Source organism: Cheilinus undulatus, linkage group 3 (genome assembly GCF_018320785.1).
Source record: "Cheilinus undulatus linkage group 3, ASM1832078v1, whole genome shotgun sequence".
Classification (NCBI taxonomy): domain Eukaryota; kingdom Metazoa; phylum Chordata; class Actinopteri; order Labriformes; family Labridae; genus Cheilinus; species Cheilinus undulatus.
The window spans coordinates 21,669,911-21,689,024 of NC_054867.1; the positions used below are offsets into that span (position 1 = coordinate 21,669,911).

At 37.3% G+C, this 19,114-nt stretch overlaps 1 protein-coding gene across 1 annotated transcript in view; it reads left to right on the plus strand.

The window, feature by feature from the left end:
• Positions 1–1,438: 1,438 nt before the first annotated feature.
• dnai1.2 (dynein, axonemal, intermediate chain 1, paralog 2) overlaps positions 1,439–19,114 on the plus strand; it is a 28,067-nt gene continuing 10,391 nt past the window's right edge. Inside the window, exons 1-18 of the mRNA XM_041782602.1 lie at positions 1,439–1,611; positions 1,791–1,856; positions 2,350–2,448; positions 2,661–2,741; positions 2,924–3,050; positions 3,291–3,346; positions 4,515–4,670; positions 4,862–4,921; positions 5,020–5,148; positions 5,378–5,462; positions 5,559–5,676; positions 5,870–5,913; positions 6,065–6,312; positions 6,556–6,645; positions 7,282–7,369; positions 7,542–7,621; positions 11,515–11,663; positions 14,846–14,945. Of these exons, the coding sequence (XP_041638536.1) occupies positions 1,588–1,611; positions 1,791–1,856; positions 2,350–2,448; positions 2,661–2,741; positions 2,924–3,050; positions 3,291–3,346; positions 4,515–4,670; positions 4,862–4,921; positions 5,020–5,148; positions 5,378–5,462; positions 5,559–5,676; positions 5,870–5,913; positions 6,065–6,312; positions 6,556–6,645; positions 7,282–7,369; positions 7,542–7,621; positions 11,515–11,663; positions 14,846–14,945 (1,800 nt within the window). The 5' untranslated portion in view covers positions 1,439–1,587. The remainder of the gene's footprint in view (positions 1,612–1,790; positions 1,857–2,349; positions 2,449–2,660; positions 2,742–2,923; positions 3,051–3,290; positions 3,347–4,514; positions 4,671–4,861; positions 4,922–5,019; positions 5,149–5,377; positions 5,463–5,558; positions 5,677–5,869; positions 5,914–6,064; positions 6,313–6,555; positions 6,646–7,281; positions 7,370–7,541; positions 7,622–11,514; positions 11,664–14,845; positions 14,946–19,114) is intronic.

Here is a 19,114-nt window from a genome sequence, read left to right on the forward strand (position 1 = left end):
GGGAAACATCAGTGATAGTAACACCAGCAACATTTTTCCAGAAAAATGCATTTTGGAAAATGCTGCCACATGAAATCAAACCACATGTTGATAATCAGGGTATACTCACAGAATTATGATAGATGATCTGTTTGAAATATATTTATGTATAATTTTCTAAGCCAAAACAATGGGTACAGGACACCAAACAATATCCTCAGCATGATTTAGATCTCAAAGCAAATTATCTTCTTTAGATATGGTAAAGCCAGTGACATAACTCTTAGGGACAGTTACAATTGTGATATAATTTATGATATTTACTTAACATTTTGCTGTTTTATGTCTTTTTAATTATATAACTGATGGCCATACATAGATTTTTGTTTTCAGAATGGCAGACAAAAATATTTTGACCTCAAAATACTGCCCTCACCCTGTATACATGAACGTGGGGACATGCAATTATGTAGTACTTGACATCTATTGAATTTCCCTGCGGGGATAAATAAAGTTATTGTATTGTATTGTATTTATGTACACTTGAGGACAAAATTAAAATAATCCAAGAACTGGAGTGAGAAGAATCATCAAGAAATTCAATGACAGCCACACAGTCCAGAGCAAGACTGGCAGAGGTAGGAAGAGAAAGATTTCAAAGACCCAGGAAAGAAAACTAGTGAGAGATGTGTCTAAAGACCCCAGAACAACTGCCAAGACTCTAGAAAATGCTTTAGCCAAGTCAGGAACTGAGACACTATTGACTATTAGCACCAGGGGGCTAATAATTTTGAGCCTGGTAGTTTTTTGTTTTTTAGTGGAATATTTTCATTTCTGTGTGTAAAGTAAAACAATGTAAGCATCCAAAATAAAAGTAGGATGTTTGGAAACGCTGTGTTTAAAACTCTCCACTCTTTTTAAAAACACTTGGGAAATATTTGAGAAAAACGAAAATTTTCATGGGGGCGGGGCTAATAATTTTGTCCTCAAGTGTAAATTGTTAAAATGAAAAAATAAAAAATAAAGAATGTATCGCCTAAGAGAGAGTGTTTGTTCAAATAACAGATAGTTTCATATAACACTTTTAAATTCATTAAAAAAATTACAAGAAATATATTTCAGTGAGGGCTATGGACAGAAAAATGTATGTTTCTGTAGAATTACCCATTGATGGTGTAAGGATACATTTACCTCGACCTGAACATTATCAGCTAAATTCCAGAGCAGCCTTGGGTCAGCTGCGCATTTAAAACGTAAAATCAATTAATGTTTGCTTTAGAACGTAAGCCTGTTGTGTTTCCTAGATCTTATAATCAAAGTCCCATTGATTTGAATTAGGGTAACCTATGGTGGCCGATTGACTTCCGTGTGATGGGAATTATCTTGACTTCATTTGGCTCTTTGTTCTCATTAGCGTGGACCGAGGCAGCTTGTTGTCTTGGCAACCTATATACAGCAATGGGCAGCTGTTGAGGACGGAGCCCGCTGTTGATTTCAACTCTTTCAAAAGTTTATTTTGTATCTTAATTTTTTTTGTCACGTCGTGCGATAATTGTAGACGTCAAGTAGTACAACTTAACGTCAGGTCTTAAAACCACACTCTTGGAAATGCCGTACAATAACGCGAGAAAGGTGAATGTTAGCTCAGTTAACCTAGCATGTTGACTGGCTTCGGTTAAAAAAGGCTGAGGCACTGTAGCCTTCGAAATACTTGAATGACGAATTTAGTCAGCGTCCATTTTATTAAATTTGTGCATTGTTTTGTTTTTTTAATAATCACATTAAGGTAGCATTTTTTTTTTTACATACAGGCCTCAACTGTTCAGAAAGTAACATTACCTGGAGTGAAGTCAACCAAAGCTGCAAGCAAAAAAAAGGTAGGTTAACTTATTTGACACAAAAGACAAAACGCCTGAATATCATTCCGTTTTAAATGTTTGCTTTTAGCCACAGTAGGAATGAGGATGGTAAATATACAGAAACGTGCATTTTTCTGTCCCCAGCCTTTACTGTAACATTTCACTTGGAAAAATCTTAATGAACACCATGTTTTGTATTTTAATTTAAAACTAACAAACATATTTTCCTGAGTGATACATTCTTTCATATTTCTCTTTTCTGCCATTCTAAAAACAAAGATCTATATGTGGCCATCAGATATATTTTTAAAAAGACATAAAACAACTAAATGTTAAATAAAGGTTATAAATTCTATCGTAAACTAAATTGAAACATGAATTTTATATTTTGCTCCCCCAAAATTTCGTTTTTCTTTGGAATGACCCAGAAACACATGTGCTATTGCAACAAAATGTGATGATGTAATTTTAGCTCTACAAATGTAAATCTCTCTTGTATTTGGTATTACAGGATGACGAAGAGGGTGTGGACACTGGTGATGGATGGGATGACTCGTCCCATGGGAGAGCCCTTATTAAGCCTCCAGATCAACTGGAGCTAAGTGAGACTGTAAGCAGATGGGGATCTTTATTTCTCAAATTGAAGACATCCCTTGGGATTGGGCTGACTTGAGGGAATTGGCTCAGACATCCTCTGATGCTCACTTCTTTCTTCCAGCTTGAAGAGTCCATTTTCATATGTTAATAGCAGTTTTTGCAATCCCCACCTCTCAGAAAAGATTCTAACATATGATGCCATGTGTTTTGGATATGCTTCTATAGGAGCTGAAAGAGGAAATCACGAGGATACTGACTGCAAACAACCCACACGCCCCTCAAAATATTGTCCGCTACAGCTTCAAGGTCAGAGAGTTCTAAAAGTTGCTATAACCTGAAAATATTCACTCTGATTTATTAATAGAATGTAAACTAGCCCTGAAAAATGAATGTTCTTGATTGTTCCAAAAATTGGTCATTTATGATCATCTCCTTTTATTAATATTACAATAATATGACACCTCTATTAATGCTACCTGTTTTCACAGGAACGTTCATTCAAGTCTACAAGTGTTGTTGATCAGTTAGCAGTTCACTTTGTGTTGGAGGGCAGCCTTTTGTATCAAGACTCAAATGAGGCCCGAAGACTTGAGTCCAAGGAGGGTGTCCCTGAAGGTTGTCATTTTACATTTTCCCATGGTTACAATGTTATTTTAAATTTAAGGATAATTCTCTATTTTTAAATTTGGAATGGTCCCCCTCATGTTTTCAACAGAGGCAGTGTTTTCTTCTTTGGTGCAGTACATATGTGATGCCACAAGATGTCATTTTCAACACACCAGAAACAACAGAACAAAGTAATCTGCTCTTTTTTTGCACAGTCAAATTGTAATTTTATATTTCTTAATATTCCAGAGACTGTGACAGCCAACAGTGAAGCCGAAGCTGATGTGGAGAAACCAGAAACCCCGGTAAAATATGTTTTAGCAAATGAAATAAGAGCATTGTTGTGCTAATGTGGACAGTACATTCAGAAAGTAATCAGACCCCTTTCCGTTGTTTCAGTTTTTATCCTCATTAATCTACACTTAGTATCCCATCACAACAAAGTGAAAAAAATCAAAATATCACAATGACATAAGTATTCAGACTCATTGCAAAAACGCTTGAAATTTAGCTTAGGTGCCTCTTATTTCTCTTGATTGTTACTGAGATGTTTCTACACCTTAATTAGACATGGTTTGCAGAGGCACAGACCTCTCTATAGAAGGCCTCACAGCTGGCAGTGCATCAGAGCATAAACCAATCCATGAGGTCAAAGGAAATGCTTGCAGAGCTCAGAGACAGGACTGTTGCAAGGCACAAACTCCAAAAAATTCTGCTGCACTGAAGGTTCCAAAGAGCACATCGACCTCCATAATTCTCAAATGGAACAAGTTTGGCATAATCAGGACTCTTTCGAGAGCTGGTCACCTGGCCAAACTGAGCAATCAGGTAGAATAGCCTTAGTAAGAGAGGAGACCAAGAGCCCGATGGTCGCTCTGACTGAGTTCCAGAGATCCTGTGTAGAGATGGGGCAAAGTTTCTAAAGGACAGCCATCATTGCAGTTCTCCACCGATCTGGGCCGTATGCCAGAGTGGCTAGACAGAAGCCTCTCAGTGCAAAACACATGAAGTCCTGTTTGGAGCTTGCAAGCCAGGCTTTCATGTGGAGTATCCTTTCTGAATCATATTCAATCAGTATAATTCACCACATGTAGACTCAAATGAAGGAATAGAACATCTCAGCAGCAGTCAAGAAAAATCGGGGGAACCTGAGCAAAATTTCAAATGTTGTTGCAAAGGATCTGAATACTTATGTAAGAGTGATGTTTCAGTTTTTTTATTTTTAATAAATCTGAAAGTAAAATAATCTATAATTCTTTTTTCACTTTGTCATCATGGGATGCTGAGTATAGATTAAAGAGGGAGAACTTAATTTAAAAGACAATCAGACTGCAACATTACAAAACTGAAAAAAAGAGGACATGGGTCTGAATACTTTCTGAGTGCACCATTTTTTTAAAAGCATGTAAGGGTCCTGTATAAAAAAAATTATCCACAAGAGAGGGTTCAGCTCAAGCACTTTCTTTTTCTTAGAAAACACCCATAGATGATGGGGGGGAAGCAGAGGAAGCTGGAGAAGAAGACCGGCCTGACAGTGCTGCCTCCAAAACTGACAAGAAGGAGCCAAAAGTTACAAACCAGTTCAACTTCAGCGAGAGGGCGTCCCAGACCCTCAATAACCCTCTGAGGGTGAGAGAGAGATTCATCTTTTCTCTTATCATATCACATGCCTTTGACAGATTAGTTGAAATATCGAATGTTAAAAAAAGAAATTTAAATATTGGCTGGTATGGCAAGTGTACTATTGTTGTGTGGTGAATGAAATATTTATAGTGTGGTTCCTCTACAGTTGAGTTTGAGTCACTTTTATATTCCTGTAGGAAAGAAGCTGCCAGACTGAACCTCCTCCACGCTGCAGCTTCTCTGCCACCGCTAATCAGGTACCACTTTCCCTGACTTTTTTTCAAAGAAACTAGAGCATTACGATATATGTATGCATGCACAAGAGCAAACTGCAATATTTCTATTTCCTATTCAGTGGGAGATCCATGATGCATACGTGGAAGAGCTACAGAAACAGGAAAAAAATAAAGAGAAGCAGAAAACCATGCAGCTAAAAAAAGATGGTGACAAAAGCAAAAAGAAGATGATGCTGATGGAAACTCAGGTATTGTGAATTGGCTAACTCTACTCTGTTTTGCAACCTTGGAGAAGCTAAAAAAGAGGGTAGATGTTAAATTTTCTAATTGAAAAATGCCAACATTAACTTAAGACTTATAATAAAACAAAATATATCTAAAATTAGCTACCAAATGTGGTTTTACAACGTTTCTAATGTGCAGATGTATACTAGTGTTTTCAGTATTTCCCTTCAAAATGTCATGTTTCTGTTACAGAATGATGATGTGAACAAAGTGAGCAAGGCAGCCAAAATATTTGAACGAATGATCAACCAGAATAAGTTTGATGAAATAGCACAAGGTAAATTTTAGAAGGTGGTGCCACAAAAATGAACTTAATTTTCATTTGAAAATTATTCTAAGATACATTATATTTTATGCTGTAATGCCCTTTCAGACTTCAAATACTACGAGGATGCATCTGATGAGTCAAGGGGCCAACAAGGCACCATTCTCCCTCTGTGGAAATTCCAATATGACAAAGTCAAAAAACTGTCTGTCACTGCCCTCTGCTGGTGAGTTTGTTCAACAACTGGGTCAAACATTGCCTTAGATAAGAATGCTGTCTATTTTCAATCTGATTGATAATATGCGGCTATAACTGCCATATTATATATCTTGTATTTGTAATCATAATATAGTTGATCATATGCTTCACCTTTAGTAGTTTGTATTCAGAGCTCTTCTGTCTGTATCTACTCTCAACAGGAATAAGAAATATCAAGATCTTTTTTCTGTGGGACTGGGATCATGTAAGCACTTATAATGGAAGGATTCAACAATGTTATTTTTGTTAAATACCGGACGGAGTTATCTTTGTACCTTATCCAATCAGACGTTTCTTTCTTTCTATGATGTATTTTCTATGTTTGGCCATTTTTGCCATTCTCCTCTTCTTTCCAGACACCTTCACCAAACAGGGGCGTGGCATGCTTCTCTTCTACTCACTGAAGAACTCTGCCTTCCCAGAGTACATCTACCCCACTAACTCTAGTGTCCTGTGTCTCGACATCCATGAGCAGCACACCCACCTTGTGGCAGTAGGCTTCTATGATGGCTGTGTGGCTGTTTATAACTTGAAAAAAGAGGGACAGGAGCCTATGTATAAGAGCACAGCTAAGAATGGAAAGCACACAGACCCAGTCTGGCAGGTGAGGGCAGGGGCAGGGTAAAGGTCATAAGAGTTTATGGTGTATAATACAATAATGTTGGAATCATCCCCTTATTGAATAACTTTGATTCCTCTTGTGAGTTTAGATGAAGAGTTATCACAAACCAGATAGCTGGAAGTTACACTATCCCCATTTTGCACATAAATGTTTCCTCCTTCCAAGGATAAAATTTTTATTTTTTTCCCTTGGTAGATTTATTGATTTATTTGTTTCTTTTTTCAGGTGCGTTGGCAGAATGATGACATGGACAATAACCACAATTTCTTTTCTGTGTCATCTGATGGCCGAGTTGTATCTTGGACACTCATTAAGGTAAGTCCATTTGGGCCAGTACTGAAACTGATTTAAAAAAAAAAAAAAAAAAACAATTTAGCTGATTTCTGGTCATTTTTTTCATCACTTCTTTTGGTGTAAAACTCCCACTGCCAAAATGTTCTTTTATACTTGACCATGAAAACACACCAGAGTTTGCCCAACATTTCACATCTTCTGCCCAGTAAAAAAAATCTCCTATTCGATTCAGCATTTAGGTGAACTAGATGCCTGTATTAAATTGATGTGACACAACATAAATACTGTACATTGACTTCTAATATCTCCTCATGCCACATTATTTGCAGATGGTTGATGTTGTCAACAGCGATGATATTGGCCAACATCAGTGTTAAACCAATGCACTGATATTCCTAAAGATTAGATGTACTGTAGTTGCATATATTCCTGCTTTAACTTTTAATCTTCTGTTTTGGCATTAGAGGCCGTTCCTCATATTTTGTTACCTTAAAAAAATACAGCTTATTTAGTGCAACTTTCAAGGTGCAATTTACACAGTTTTTCTGCAATGTATCCCTTCTTGTATTTGCTTTCTTTTTCAAATTTGTCCATTTTAATTCACAAATCAATCACATATGAGCATGACTTAACCACAGTGTGTTTGCATGCTTGCAGAATGAGCTGGTCTTTACTGACATTATTAGGCTGTCACTAGGTGGAGCAGTGTCTGAGGACCTGCAAAATACACAGCAGGCAAATATTGGTAATGCCTTTTTTCCTCAGTGTGTTGTCTTTTGTAAATAAGGAAAAAAAATGCAAATTTTGATTAATTTAATTTACTTCAAGTATGACCTGATTTCAACTCAGTTTTGCCTCTGTCTCTTGTCTGTAATTCTGATAGTATAACATAAGAACTTGATATCTCTTGTCCACAGCCTCTGGAACATCTTTTGATTTCCATAAACAGATTGACTATCTCTTCCTAGTTGGAACAGAGAAAGGGGATATACATAAGGTGAGTATAAAAATATTTAAACAGTTGCCACTTCTAAACCTTTACATTTACACCCTTTGTTCATGTCCCTTTGTTCATGTAACTAATGCCAGTTAAGTCTTCAAGCAAAGTGGCAAAGCAAATCACAGCATGGCTTTTCATAAAATACCATTAAATTATGCCTCATTAATATGATATTTTTGTCAGTAACATGCCATACTTATAAAAAGAATTCACCCCCTTGGAGAGTATACCCTTTATTGATTTTATAAATCAATCATGGGCAATATAATTTGTTTTTTTTTTTTTTTTTGGCAAAGAAACGTATTAATATCAAAGTGAAAATAGATTTCTACAAAGTAATATCTGATATTAAATGTTTAAGGTGAAATAAGTGATTGCATAATTATTCAGACCTTATTCAGTAGAGGTCCAGCCAACTGATACTTATAGTCTCACAATAGGTGAAATGGGGATCATCCAAGTGCAGTGAATGTGTCTCAAGTGATTGCAGTATAAAGACACCTGTGTCCAGTAGGTGCAGTCACTGGTTAATCAGTATTCCTGGCTACCATTACACCATGAAGACAAAAGAACACTTCAAGCATCTCAGAGAAAATATTACAATTATCAGTAAGGGGAAGGATGCTTAGGAGGGAATGGAGGGAATACAACACATGTGTGGGTCTGCCTAGATTAGGCCCTCCTCACAAAATGAGTGACCATGCAAGAAGGAGACTAGTGAGAGAGGCCGTCAGGACACCTATGACCACTCTGAGGGAGTTACAAGCTTCAGCAGCTGAGATGGGAGAGACACTGCATACAACTGTTGCCCCGGGTCTTCCCCAGTCAAAGCTTAATAGGGGAGTGGCAAAGAGAAAGTCAATGTGGCACAAAACTCATTAAATCTGGACTAAAGTTCACCAAAAGGCATGTGGGAGACTCTATGGTCAAGTGGAAGAAAGTTGGTCTGATGAGATCAAAATGGAGCTTTTTGGTCATTAGAGAAGATGCTTTGTTTGGCGGACACCAAACACTGCACATCAGCACAAACACGCCATCCCCATTTTAAAGCACGTTGGTGGCAGCATCATGCTGTGGGGGTGCAGCCAGCCCTGGAAAGCTTGTAAAGGTAGAGGGTAAAATGAATGCAGCAAAATAGAGGAAAATCTTGAAGGACAATCTTATTCAGTCTGCAAGAGGGAGATGTTTTATCAGCAAGACAATGACTCGAAGCATACAGCAAAAGCTACACAAAGGGTTTAAAGACAACAAGGTGAATGTTCTGGAGGGTCCGAGTCAAAGCCCAGACCTCAATCCAGTAGAAGAATTTGTGGCTGGACTTGAGAAGGGCTGTTCTTGCCAGATCCTCATGCAACCTGACAGCTTGATCAGTTTTGCAAAGAAGAATGGAGTAAAATTGCAGTGTCCAGATGTGCAAGCCTGATTGGGATCTGTCCACACAGACTCAGAGCTGTGACTGCAGCCAAAGGTGCATCTAAATACTGACTTGAAAGGAGGTTAATATTTAAGCAATCACTAATTTTACATGACATGTTTTTATTCAATTGCCATTACTTTGTAAAAAAATATATATATATTTTCACTTTCACATCAAAGAGGTTTTTTGTTATTTCTTCAGTCAAAAAAGCCAAATTACATTGACCATGATTGACTTATAAGATTAGTAAAAGGGTAAAACATCCAAGGGGGTGATAACTTTTTATAGGCACTGTAATGCAGAAAAATCAATAGAGAATTGCATCAAAGGTAAATCATCTATGGTAATGCATTAGTACAGTTGAGGGTGTCTGTAACTGTTAAAAAATATCAAGTAGTAAGAATCTGAATTATTTACTTAGTGAATTTGATTCAGGTTAAGGAAAGTAAGCTGGAATACTTTATCTCCAAAATGTCTTTCTTTTAATATTTAAATGACCTTTGAACCATCTTCGAGCTTCTCATTTTCTCCCTTTGTCTACCCTGTACAACAGAGGCATTCTATGTTTTAGGTGCATTCACAGATATCCTGGGTGTGTGTGTGTGTGTGTGTGTGGGTGTTAGGAAATGTGCAGATGCACTTTTGTCTGTTCATCTGGCCTGTTTGGAGTGCCTTAAGCTTGACATTAAGTCTTTAATGAGTCTCCTTAAGCAGAGGCTTCCTCTGTCCACATCAGACAGCTGGTTGTTTTTGGCTGGCCTCCCACCTTCTCTTTGCTTTTTCTGTCATGTGCTTGTTTACCACAGGCCGAAAGGCGGTAATAAATCCTTATTGTTTCCAGTTACCCCATTTTATTCTACTTATTAAATAACATGAATGTTTTGAATCCATTCAGTTTATGAAAGTGATTCAGAGGCATGTATGTCTGCCTCTCCTAAGGAGACTATAGAACTTAGACGTAAGATATTTGGAGTTCAGGTCCTTTCCTTCTTAGTAGGTAGCAAATAAATGCACCAATGTTAAGCACACATTTAGACTGGTATTTAGAGGATATTGTGGATGTCAAGTTGAAGCATCAGCTGGAACAGATGCTCCTTTTTTAGCAATGACCTCATGCAGTGCAAATTCCCTGATTTTAGTGGCACAAGAGGATTTATAGTGCACTGCAACAGACCACACGTTTAAGATATGGTTGCAGAGTATTCCTTTTTTTGGCCCTAATAAATCCCAAGCTCTGACAGGGTTGCTGCAGATGAGCTGGGTTGTCTTGCCATTAACATTCAACCCTTCAGGCTAAAAATGCAAAAACAAAACAAAACAGTAAAAAGCCAAATTACCCTTTGAGTATAACCTGTCACTGTTTTATCTCAACGTAACCTGAAGCTTGTGTTTTAATAACTTTATCACCCTTACACAACTTTGTATCTTTTTGATTGCATCCTGGTCAGATTTTGTCTGTCTATTTAATTAAAGCCAAAGCAGCAAACTGATTTTCTACTCCCTTTAATGGATTTGGTACAGATTTGTAAGTGCTACCTGTTTAGCAAAACACACAACTCTGTAAAACCAGCTCATAGACATATGGTCAGACATCAGGTATATGTGATAAAATATGTTCTGTCTGTCACCTCAAGGTTTGTCACTACAGACACCCCTGGAGAGCTCAGATTACTTATCTCCACCTAGCTGCAGGTCAACAATCAAGCTGTCAGTGCTTTAAATTGCAACAGCTGTCCCCACAAACCATCTAGATGTTTTATTTTGGATTTCCCAGTTAACCAATCTCTTCAGTCTACCTCTGCTGGCATATCAGTGCTTTTTAAACCTTTTCTGTCAATTGCAGGCAAACTGTGGAAATTTACAGGGTAATTCAACTTTAAACCACAGGGGATGACATTACTCTTTGGGGGATAAAACTTTTAGCTGTATTGGACTTTTAGTGTTCTTCAATCTGACACAGCTTAGACCGACTTTTTCATCAACTTCAGATGTAAAAGAACAACTTACAAATTCAACTCAAGCCATGTTTTATAGATTTTATTTTCAATATGCTATTTTCATGAAGACTTCTCCCCAGCTTATTGAGCTAATATAAAATTAATGCCTTTAAAGCATGAAAGACAGGATATGGAGATGTATTGTTTCTGCCTCTTTAACCTCTGACTGATAAATGATTATTTGAAATACTGTCATTATCTGATTAAGCTGGACAGGGATTTTTGTTGGCATTTATGATGGAAATTCTGTTAAATAGAATTCTAAATAACGGAAAATAACCTTTGGACTTTGTGATTTTTATGGTATTTAAGCAATTAGGGTTTCTAGATTTATTCCTTCTCTACAATGGTTACAGCCACTGGTGACACCAGCAGTGATGGTTCACAAAGTGTATTTAACCGTAATTAACAAAGCTATTCATGTGAGTGTATACCATCATTTTTGTGCTAAACCATGCTTTGTCATTTCTTTTTAGTGCTCTAAGACGTACTCAAGCCAGTTCCTGGAGACCTATGCTTCCCACAAAATGCCAGTGGACACTGTGAAGTGGAACCACTTCCACCCAAGTGTTTTCATCTCCTGCAGCTCAGACTGGACCGTCAAGATCTGGGACCACACCATCAAGTAAGATGAATGGTTGAGAGTGAAGGGTGGAAACAAGGAATGCACAGTATTATCGGTATCAGCAGATGTGAAAAAATCTGCTAGTATTTACAACGGCTATATCAGCTGTTAATAACAGCTTATACCCACTGCAAATATCAGCCGTATGTACCAATAAGTGAAGTTGTAGGCAGGACTAACAGAACTACATCAGCTGAAGTCTTTCTTTGTTTATTCTTAATCTTTAAAGTGTGTTCTAAGATCTGTAGTTTATTTATTTGTTCATCTTTAAAAACTGTATAAGGACTTGAGTTTTAGTTCTAAACTACATCTACTGTATATATCGGTACTGATATCTGTATCAGCTAAGGTGAATATGTAAATATTGGATATTGACAAAAATCCAATATCAACTAAACTAATAACTATGGGAGAATTCCCCCTGCCCACTTTACATTGGGTCACAGCTGTAACAGTATATTTTTGTACACAATAAAATGCTCAAATTTATAAAAGATATGACTGCATACATAGAAATGTTAATATCATTAAGATTGTGTGTGAATCTTTTTATTGAGTAACCATCTCTATCACTGCAAGCTAAACAGGGGGAAAACAGGGGGGATCATATTCTGTTGATGCAGCAGTCACACACACTGATTGGTGCAGCAGCATTCAAGGCAGAGGATTATACTTCGAAGGAAAAGCTTTTATTCTTAGTAAGGGACTCTGAATAGTCCCCTCAGTATTGGGCTAAAAGTAGGACTTTATGTGTTTAAGCAGTTACAGAATTGCTGCTGTAATTTTACTGTATTTATGCTTTAATAGAATAAAACCTTTGCTTTTGGCATTAATATATGTACATAAAGTAAAGATGCAAGAAATAATCATCCTTCCTGTTTATCTCATAATATTAAATTTAGTCTTTAGTTGTTATTACCTACTTATAATCATTACAGACCCAACGTAATTTTCCTAACCGACAGTGCCTCCTACTTCTTGTCAGCAAAGGCAGTTTGACTGAATAATGATAGTAATCATCTGCCCATTATGAGACACAGGGTTTTCAAGAATGATCAATTACATCCTGTACATTTGAGACATTATGTTTTCAAGACTTTGACCAGAAAACTTTCACAGGAGTTACCACACAGTCAGACATTTATGAGATTTTACTCTTAAAAACACCTTTTATTTGAGATTAATATAACTGCAAAGCTGTCACAAATTCAGCCGTTTTCATTGAGCTAAAGAGCTTGTAGTGATGGAAGGGACTTCTATCAAGTCAGTCAATCACACAAAGGATTGCCTTGATAAATTTGCTCCTCAGCCTAGTGAAACAGCCAGACATGATTTATGAATCCTGAAAAGCTCTGACTGAATTTACAGACTGTTCAGTGTCACTCTGCTGTAAAACACTCTCTTAGACGACTTTGGGCTGGATTTACTGCCCTTTGCAACTGATTTCTTACCATTTTATGCCAACCAGAGTGCATGTCAAACATCGAAAAAGCACACAAATAGGAAAGATATTTGGCCGCTTGATGGGACATGTTGGTGTAATTGTAATACTTATGTTAACCCTAATCTGCTTTTTAGAGATCAGTGATACAAAATTACTGTGTCTTTCTTTTTATTATGATATACAGTGCTTAACAATTTTATTAGACCACCCTAACCCTAACCAAAGTAAGGTTTATGCCACAGCTGCCCTAAATTAAAAATCATTTTTTATGTTTGTGCAATGGTTAATACACCAATATGTAGAAGCTCTTTAAACGAAATGATATTTTTAATGCTAAAATATAATTATTATTGTTATCCATGAATTTTCAAATTTACTGATTTACAAAAAAATTGAGAAAATAGTAAAGCACATTAATATTTCTTGATTAATATGTCAAATTATAGTTATTTACTTGCATTCCTGAACAGAAAAATTCGTTTTAGTGGTTGAATGTTATGCCTGATTCATTTCTGACTTCTCAGAGAAGCCCAGTGGGTGAATTCAGTTTGAAATCCCTCATTCCTGTTCAAAATGGTAAAACGTGGAGAGCTCACTGAAAATGAAAGAGTCTGCATTAAAGCACTTCATGATGCTGGATGGTCTTTGAGACAAATATGACAGGTGGTCTAATAAATTTGTTAAGCACTGTATATGTGGGAGTTTATTGTAAGAAGAGAGTAAACAGTAATTCAAAGAAGTAACCAAAGAATACTGTAATAAACTAACCTAGCAAAATATCCCTTAAAGACTGTCCAAGGTAGCGGTTTTATGGTTAGCCTTAATTTTGAATTTGCCTTATTAAAATAAACTAATCTAAGCACTGATTTAAGTACGTAGGCTATATTTTGTGTGCAACCAAACACATTGGAAAATAGTTTTATAATCCTGCACAGGCAATGGCATTAACCAAAGGCATTGTCTTTTTGTGTTTTGGGTCCATATGAGTTTCCTGCTAGGCCACTGGAACATAATAGGAACACACAAGAACACTTTTGGGAATTGTCTTTAAAGTTTGCACAAATGTCACCTCTGACTAAAGGAGGTCAAAGGTCGAACTCATCAGGCCTCAAATTAATCCCTGCTTGTAAGATTGTTACAATTCCTATAAACCCCCCTCAGCTTTCTCTGTCCAGCAGTTGTGTATCTCACAGAGGCATATAACCACCAGGCAGTGGTTCTAGTTTCTTTCTGTGCCTCTCTCTCTCTTTCTTGCTCACCCTCAACACTTATTATCTGAAGAAGACCCGTAAGAGCCTGGTTTCATATTTCTGTCCTTCATCTTGCTTCCAGTGGGGTTTCACAAGTTAATAATGTGAGGAAACAGCATGGTGGAGCCTTCTGTTTCATCTCCACCCGTTGTCTCTGCCAGGCTCTGATGAGGCATCATGCCTGGACAGATTGTAACTGATTACCATAGATGACAGTGTAAAGATGGTTTCTGTCACTGGAAACTTGTTAAAATTATATCCAGGATGTATCATCGTCTTGATGGCAGGATTAAAGTGTTGAGTTTTGTAGATAATTCACGCAGATAGATTAGCAAACTGACGACCACAGATTGGAATGACAACTTAAGCTGACGATTTGCCGTGGTTGTTTATTCTGAACAAAAAGAGTCACAAAGTATTTTAGTATTTCATGAAATATAGTGAAAATTTAAAGTTTTGCCATCTGTACATGTCTGTTTTGTTTCCAGCACTCCGATGTTCACCTTTGACCTGAAAGCAGCTGTTGGTGATGTTGCCTGGGCTCCATACTCCTCCACTGTTTTTGCTGCTGTCACAACAGATGGAACAGTAAGTACCCCTCTAGCAATATGTACAGTGCCTCTAGAAAGTGTTCACTCCTTTGGATATTTTACCCTTTTATTGATTTTATAAATCAATCATGGTTAATATAGTTTGGCCTTTTGACCAAAAAACTTAAATAAAACCTTTAATATCAGAGTGAAAACAGATTTCTCCACAGTTATGTCAATAATATCAAAATATGTAATGTAAAATAAGTGACCACATAAATAATTACCCTCTTTGGCTGTGATCACAGCACTGAGTGTGTGTGGATAGGTCTCAATCAGGCCTGCACATCTGGACACTGCAATTTTACTGTACAGGGATTGAGTGTTAACAGCCTTTGTCAAGTCCAGCCACAAATTCTGTCTTGGATTGAGGTGTGGGTGTGACTTGGCCACTCTAGAACATTCACCTTGTTGTTTTTAAAAAAAACATTTCTGTGTAGCTTTCTCTGTATGCTTCGGGTCACTGTCTTGCTGGAAAAAAATATATCTTCTCCCAGTCATAGTTCTCTTGCAGACTGAATATGACTATCCTCCAGGATTTTTCTCAATTTTGCATTTATTTTACCCTCCACTTTTATGAGCCCTCGAGGGCTGACTGCCAAGAAGCACCCCCACAGCATGTTGCTGCCAACACTGTGCTTTACAGTGGGGATGGTGTGTTTGCAGTGATGTGCAGTGTTTGGTGTCTGCCAAACAAAGCATCTTCTCTAATGGCCAGAAAGCTCCATTTTGATCTCATCAGACCAAAGAACTTTCTTCCACTTGACCGTGGAGTCTCCCACATGCCTTTTGGTGAGCTCTAGTTGAGATTTAATATGAGTTTTCTTCAACAGTGGCTTTCTCCTTGCTACTCTCCCATAAAGCTTTGACTCGGGAAGAATCGGGGCAACAGTTGTTGTATGCAGTCTCTCCTATATCAGCTGCTGAAGCTTGTAACTCCTTCAGAGTGGTCATAGGTGTCTTGATGGCCTCTCTCACTAGTCTAAATCTTGCATGCTCCCTCAGTTTAATGAGGAGGGCCTGATCTACACAGTAAATTTACCTTAGTAAATTTAACCAAATTGAATACAGTTTTGCTAGAAAATATAAAATATGGTCCCACTCATTTGAGGTTAACCTACTCTGCTTGCAGAGTAATGTTTTCAGGGTTGTTTTTACTCTTAACAGTGTTTTTAGTTAAATTTAAATGATGATTATGTACTCCAGGATGAACAAACTAAAAACAACTCTACATTAATTGACTCAATACAGTGTTGCATTTAGTCTTTTCAGAGTTGTTTTTCATTCCTTATAGAAATGTTCTCCACTCATTATGGAACAATTTCTTCTCCATATAGAACTGGGTAACGCTTATGTAGAGCTGTATCTTACCCTAAATAAATTGATATCCCTCTCCATACAGAGCTACATTTTTCTCTTGATAGATAATTATGCTACCTTTCTACCTATAAATGGAGGAACAACAATAGATATTTGCCTATATACTGTATATATATTAATATTAGAAATAGTATCCTAATATTCAAGAAACTATTGTGATGAAGATATGACAAAAACCCATGAGCAGAACATGAGATGAGGCAGTAAGGTTAAAGGAGTTTGTTATACAATAATAGTGCAAATGATGGTGTCCTGGCTGTGGTTGGCAGAATCACTGGTACAGAGGTGGAGACACTGCGAAAAAGAGGTCAACATGGAGTTAAACAAGACAAAAATAGGCTGAAAAATAACTAGATTTAAAGGAGCCAGATTACCTTATAAGCTGCTGTAGTACACAGGAGTCTGAAAGTTCATCCCTATGTTGTGTTTAGATCTTGACTGCCAAGGATTAAACTCAGGGGGATGTTCAGTGTCTTGAAATGTTTTAGTATCTATCCCCTGACTATGACATTTCAATAACCTTGCTTGGAATGTTCTTTTGTCTTTATGGTGAAATGGTAGCTAGGTATACTGACTGGACCTTCAACCAAAGATGTCTTTATACTGCAATCACTTGAGACACATTCACTGCACTCAGGTGATCCCCATTTTGCTGATAGTGAGACTACTCTATGGAGAAATCTGTTTTTACTTTGATATTAAAGAGTATTTTACAGCCCACACCTTCACTCATGGGTTTTACTTGGTTTGGTGAATACTAGTTCAATTAGCAGCTGTCTTTTTAACTGCCTCTTAGTTATGATTACATTTATCAAAACATTCTCCCATATTGTTTTAAGTCCAGGTGTTTTGTATCTATAGTTAAAGACAGCAGATTTGGCACTTTTGAAATACAGTTCATGCCAGTAGTTTTAATTTTTCAACTAAAACTATGACTAAAAATGTTTGTCAACTACCTGTTTCCTTAAAGAAGACTAAACTAAGACAAGCTAAAAATAGGAGCTGAAGCTTCAACCATCTTAACAAAAAAGCAATGTCAAAATTTCTTTGAAGTTAAGTAGTTCAGGGCTAAATAGTACTACTCTAATATAAGTTTTCCTGATAAAGATATATATAATTGAGTTTAGTTTTTCTGAACTAGGTTTAGAATAAGGGACACTCTTACAGTCATGGACGAAAGTATTGGCACCCCTGGAATTTTTCCAGAAAATACACCATTTCTCCCAGAAATTGTTGCAATTAAAAATGTTTTTGGTATACATGTGTTTATTGCCTTTATGTGTATTGGAACAACACAAAAAATCCAAAGAAAAAAGACAAAATTGACATAATTTTATACAAAACTCAAAAAATGGGACGGACAGAATTATTGGCACCCTCAACTTAATATTTGGTTGCACACCCTCGGGAAAAAATAACTGAAACCAGTCGCTTCCTATAACCGTCAACAAGCTTCTTACACCTCTCAACTGGGTTTTCGGACTGCAAACTGCTCCAGGTCTCTCAGATTTGAAGGGTGCTTCTGGCAACAGCAGTTGTAAGATCTCTTCATAGGTGTTCACTGGGATTTAGATCCAGACTCATTGCTGGCCACTTGAGAACTCTGTTTTAAGTTTGTATGTGGGCCTGTATCAAAGTATACTATCATGTCCTATTTGTCACATCATGGCTATGTAATGGTATCAGTTAACTCTTACCAATGGGGCTCTTTTCTCATACCTATCACCAATAAATATCTGCTGTGTACTTCCCATAACATGAACTTAACTATTACCTGACAGGTCACACCATCTGCAGTCAGTGTGTGCCATCTACTTCACTATTATCCCATAATATAGTTATAGAGAAATCTGAATAACCCACAGGGCAAAGCCAGAGATAAGTGCTGAGCTGCCTCACTTAATCAAGTTTCTTCAAGCTCACTTTCTTCTTTCATAGGTGGCTGGCTTCCTGCCCTGCCAGGGGTTATTGATTTCAGCTAAAAGTAATTACAGAGGATGCCGCGTTGCTTATCTCCACGTATTTTCTTAGAATGGCTTCAAGCTGTCCCCATCTGTTTGTGGCCACACCAGGCTGTGCCATGCTATAAAAATCCAGAGTGCTGTGTCTGACACATTTCCTGTCCAGTGTGCTAAGGGAAGTCCAGTGAGAGTGACAAAGAGGAAATGAGAGCTGAGCAATTTGAGCGACACCTTATGGGATAGTGTTTGTGTATGTCCTGTTCTTTCTGGAGGAAGGATTCAGTCATCACAAGCTCAAAACATACTGAAGTATATACACAATTATGCAGATCTTTAAACAGCCAATAATCACTGCTGATAACACGTAGAGTTGAAATGTCAATTTATTAGAAATAACTAATATAACAGGGGCCTGTTCTTAAACTTTATGTAGAAAAGCAATAACTTGTACTGCAAATGGCCAATGTAGAAGCAAACAATCAAAACAGCCATTGGTTTAGCTGTAAACATCTTGCACTTAAAAACAACTACAATTAAATGACTTTGCTTGAAAGCAGACTTCCTTCCAGTCTTTCTAACCAAGGTAATTTCGTCTTTGAAACTGGATCAAAGCCGTTTTCAGCAGCCATAAAAAAAACTCATTAAGAGCTCATCAGCTGGCATACATTGCACAAAGCACAATATCCTCACCTTTCTGAGGAGGAAGGACAGGAAAATGAAATTGGAGTCGATCAAGGTCAGTTACTGAACTCAAAACTGAAATCATCATTCCAGTGAGATTGACAGGACTCAGAAGGGGGAAATAGCTCAGGCTTTGTTGTGTGGA